Source organism: Aplysia californica, unplaced genomic scaffold (genome assembly GCF_000002075.1).
Source record: "Aplysia californica isolate F4 #8 unplaced genomic scaffold, AplCal3.0 scaffold00147, whole genome shotgun sequence".
Taxonomy (NCBI): domain Eukaryota; kingdom Metazoa; phylum Mollusca; class Gastropoda; order Aplysiida; family Aplysiidae; genus Aplysia; species Aplysia californica.
Window position 1 is genome coordinate 30,197 of NW_004797417.1, and position 4,731 is coordinate 34,927.

General features: G+C 42.4%; 1 protein-coding gene across 1 annotated transcript; it reads left to right on the plus strand.

Moving 5' to 3' along the window:
* The first annotated feature begins 322 nt into the window (after positions 1–322).
* Positions 323–4,688, plus strand: LOC101859932. Its single transcript, XM_013081816.2, has 3 exons — positions 323–476; positions 2,191–2,316; positions 3,597–4,688. The coding sequence occupies exons 1-3, from the start codon at positions 345–347 to the stop codon at positions 4,398–4,400; spliced, it is 1,062 nt and encodes a 353-aa protein (XP_012937270.2). The 5' UTR covers positions 323–344; the 3' UTR covers positions 4,401–4,688.
* Positions 4,689–4,731: the final 43 nt, after the last annotated feature.

A 4,731-nucleotide genomic window follows, 5' to 3' on the forward strand; every position in this document is an offset into this window, starting at 1 on the left:
TCATTCATTCATTCATTCATTTATTCTTTCATTCATTCATTCTTTCATTCATTCATTCATTCATTCATTCATTCATTCATTCATTCATTAAAAATTAATAGAATAAAAACGAGGAACTGATGTCTATTTGTAAATCACTTATTGTTTGACAAAGATTGATCGTTTATTAATTGTTCTATTTATTCGGCTTTTAAAAAGTTGTTTATCTATGTTTGTATTGGAAAGCTAAGCAGATTACACAGAAGCACCCCCATTGTGGCTTAATTTTTAATAGTGACGTATGTAATTAAAATGGTGTTATATATTTCTACAGGAAACGCAAATCTCGCAATTCAGAATCGTCCATGTTCGGCAAAGATTCTGACGATGCTGAGATCTACTACAGCACCACGAGCGAACAGCTGAGAGAACTGGAAAGAACGTCCAGCATTGGTACCACTTCTGAGTCCGGAAGGAACTCTGCGACGTCAACACAGGTAGTAGATTCTTGATGAATTAGGCTGATTGGTCTCTGTTAAGGACAACCGGGCTAACCCAGATTTCGGGAGTTTCCAAAATCTTGACCTACACCAAAAGTGAGCTTTGCCCTACCTATAAGAGGAGTTTAGGTTCACTTGTGTGTATAACTGGTTGGTTAAACGGAAAATTCTCCTTGTATTTTAAAGAAACTGAACAAAAGGTGAAAATTTTTACCTTCGATTTTCTCAAAACAGCATTTTTGGGGATAGCCCCCTTGTACTTAAAAGCGACCAATTCATTTTTGTAAATGCCAAAAAAGAGGAGGAGAAGGAGGAGGAGGGGGGAGGAGGAGGAGACAGACAGAGAGAGAGAGAGAGAGAGAGAGAGAGAGAGAGAGAGAGAGAGAGAGAGAGAGAGAGAGAGAGAGAGAGAGAGAGAGAGAGAGAGAGAGCTAGAGAGAAGGGGTGCAGGTAAACGTTTTGCAGTGTCATTGTATAAGAATAAACACTTAAAAGAAACAAACAAACAAAAGAAGGTGGGGGGGGGGGTGACCTTTTATACCGGTGCTTGTCTTATCCAGGTGGCCGTTAGAGCAGGCTTAACTGTACATCCACTTTCAGGAATTGAGCACATGTTTTAGCAAGCAATGGTGAAGAGCTTAACTCAAAGAAGTTATATACTAGAGCTCGCAGCAATGTGTCTCAAGTGTCAGACATGGCGATCTTCGTAAGTTCATCTGAATGACCGGCGTTCCCCCATTTACATGAGCAATTTGAACCCCCATCCCGTTCTTCACGATCTCTTGTGTATTAAGCACCACCCTGCCCCCATATTTCTGAGCAAGCGTGTGGATTTCCTTCTAAGAACACCAAGACGCCTCCATGTGAGTTTCGAAAAGTACTCGCCCGTCTGTTGAACTGCGCATGTCTTACTCTTGAGGTTCAGCGTCCCAGAGTGGGCACAGGCAGCCTCCGATCGTTTACGTGGGGGACATCATTGCAACGAACACTAGTACTAAATATAACCTCTTTGGCTTAATCATTCACAACAGGAACAGGTGGCCACGGGTAGCACTTAAATATTAAACAAGTTGTTTCCGTTCTTCAAATCGAATTTCTTGTTGAGCTATCTTTGTTCCTATTCTTTGTATTCAAGTCACTTCTCTCCCTAAAAGTAATAGGAAAGATGTAATAATGGTCGTTTCCCGCATTATTGTCGGTGTTGGCTTTAGTATCTGAAATAGAGATATTTAGCCAACCTGTAATTTACAATCTTCAGTTTTATTATAATAAGCTCTCAAGATATTCACTTATTCAAAATAATTCTGCCCTGGCACATGGTTTGTTCACTGCACTTGGTATCATGTAGGACAATGGAGCGGATGGCCCTCGTTCAAATCCCCAACGGATGTTCTGAACTGAAATATTTAAAATTCTCCACTCATGTGGCTCTGTCCTATCGGAGATGAACGTTAAATTCGGTGGTCCTGCCTCTTCAATAACTTTGCAGCGTTGAAAGAGGATGTAAACATAATATTATATTATGACTAATGACAATGAACAGTGACAATGACCAATGAGCCCTTGTCCCACTGTGACTGACCTTTTTGGGATGAAGCTGCACTGTTGTGCGTTTACCCCGTGACTTGGTACATCCAATTTCAGTAGTTTGTTCTATTATTACAGGTAGAATAAGATTACTACAACCACGTGTCTCCCTCCTCATTCCCAGGAACTTTACATTTCGGCCAATGACGTACGTGCGAATAAGCGAAAGAACCCAAGCAAAAGAGTGCGCATAAACTCCACGCCTGACTTCCTGGAGGAGCATGGCGCAGAGTACACGTCCGCCTTCCAGGTGAGTGCACCCCTCTTCTTTTTCTTCCCCCTCTTGACCGCACCTTTTTAAGCCAACATTGAAACTTTTAATTCAGAATTCTAGGAGGCAAGCTGCTTGTGTCGCCACTCCTAACCAGTACGCATTGTCAAACAGATACACTGGATTGAGTCGAGGACACGCTAATTTTTCTTCATGGTTAGAACAAAGGCTATCAATTTTTAACAATACGACCGAAAATAAGTAAGTGCGACTGTGTTCTTCAACACCAAACACATTTGTTTTTTAGGCCTCCAGTGGAATCGCTCGTATTATGTCAATGGTAGCCTTTACCTCTCCGTCCGTGAAGATAAATCTAGTTGGCTTCTACTAATTAATTATGAATCTGATTGGCAGTGTGCATTGGGTATTAACACCATTCTGGCAGAGATACTCGGTAAAACATCATACCCACGTAGGAATAAAAATCACAGCTTCTTTGTAAAAGGCCAAGAGCCTCACTATCAAAATATAATCGCCTGTCCTTCTCTGGCACTACTGCAGTTGGTACTTCACTGGATTGCTGTGCATACGTACGTCCTGTGTTCTAATTCCAAGCCAAATATAACCAAAGAGTGGTTCATAATAATAGGCTCTGCTCAGTCATGTTAGAAATAGATGTTAACTTTCCTTCTTCACTAGCAAACCTGTTCTAATAAGCAGCCTAGAATACACCATTGTCAGGTATGTGTTGAAATTAAAGCTCTGAAATTGTTCCACTAAAATACGTAGCGTTCACTTGCTAGTAATTCCAGTACAAAACTTTTAAGGGCAGATCTTAATCAATAGAAGCAGATTATAATTTATTTCGTCTTCCTTTTTGCAATCTTCGAGACAAATTCTAAAAGTTGTTAAGGTATGCTATACGGTCTAGTTGTATCTGCCTTATCGATAGTTTCACAGTTCAAAGTTGATGGAATTATTTTGGCTTTACGAAATAGTTTATCAAAGTATTATGTCTTTCTAGCAATAAGTGTGCTGCCTTCCCACTTAGTTGCCACCCCTCTATCTATCTATCTATCTATCTATCTATCTATCTATCTATCTATCTATCTATCTATTCGTCCATCTATCTATCGACGTGTGTTGGTTGTTACATATTGCAATAAAATATTATATTGTATACACAATTTTATGTATGTTAACATGCATACATGTATAAAGCACCAATTGTCCTGTCTATCTATCAATGCGACGTATTCATTCTTGTTAACTCATGACTTAAGTTATTGGTTAATTGGTTCTAATAACATAATCTACAGGTACGCGAGCAGAAACGCCAGTCTAAAAAGCTTCAGTCTGAGGCTGAGGGAGGAGCTAAATCTGACAACCCCGGAAACTGTGACGAAGAGGGCGACAAGAACGCCAGTGAAGCTGAAGGCTACGCCCGCCTGGGTCAGGATTCCTCCATATTGGAGCACGTGATCATGGCAAGCTACGACCAGTTGGCACCCCAGACGGAGGGGCAAGACGATTACAGCTCAGTCCCAGACGGCGGTGGTTCACGTCCAGACAGCCTAAGGAGCCTGGTCGAGAGCGAGAGCCCGTCTGCTCCGGCTTCTTCAGGACTCGTTAATCAGGCGTTTGAACACACTGATGGGAAAGGGCGAGATGAGGACTCTGCTGTTGTGATGCGGTTAGCAGCCAATCAAACAGCGGATGACAAGGGACTATACTTCGAACTGGAGAAACATCGAAGTTCACGAATGTCTTCGGATTACAGCGATCATGACACCAGATACTCAACGGCCGCCGAAACCAAAGTAGACCTGAATCTTCCCCCGAAAGCAAAAGGCAAACGTTCGGTGACTAGTGAGGAGATCTCATATGAACCGATCTACAATGACGCAAAGAGCGAGGTATCGGCCTCTCGTATTAGCGCTCCGGTGACGATGAAGAGTAGGGGCGAGGATGAGAAAGCTGACCCCCACAGACTGTCAGCGCCCTCAGTCGTTGGAACGACCAAGGCTTCTCCACCAGTGGCAGCTCCCAGGAGGAAGGCCAGCAACTCTGTGAGGGCCTCCAATGACTGCTTCCAGTACGACCTGGCTAAGCCAATACCCTGAGGTGCTGGGTGCTTCGTGATGTCACATCACAACTACCATCGCGCGCAGAAGATTCGAATTTGATTCCCATTCCCGAGTAGAGAAACATATTTTTTTATCGTGTTTCTCAATTTTGCAGCAGGGATGCTGTATCTCTCTCAGCCCAGATTGATCCTGACAGGCAGGGTCGAAAGGCCGTCTCCTAAATTATCTAAATTAGAACTGTCTGATTGAAGCAGGATGTCCATAAGGGACTACAACGTTGTGTGTTCTTGTCAACACACAGTTTTCACTTTATGGCGAGTTGGTTTGACGCAAACGTCACGTTATAATTTAGTATCAATAATAATAA

Excerpts from the sequence above, each read along its gene's own strand:
- LOC101859932 (XM_013081816.2), top strand. The coding sequence starts at position 345 with ATGTTCGGCAAAGATTCTGACGATGCTGAGATCTACTACAGCACCACG. Across the intron at positions 477-2,190 it reads ACTCTGCGACGTCAACACAG|GAACTTTACATTTCGGCCAA; the intron begins GTAGTAGATTCT and ends CCTCATTCCCAG. Across the intron at positions 2,317-3,596 it reads AGTACACGTCCGCCTTCCAG|GTACGCGAGCAGAAACGCCA; the intron begins GTGAGTGCACCC and ends CATAATCTACAG.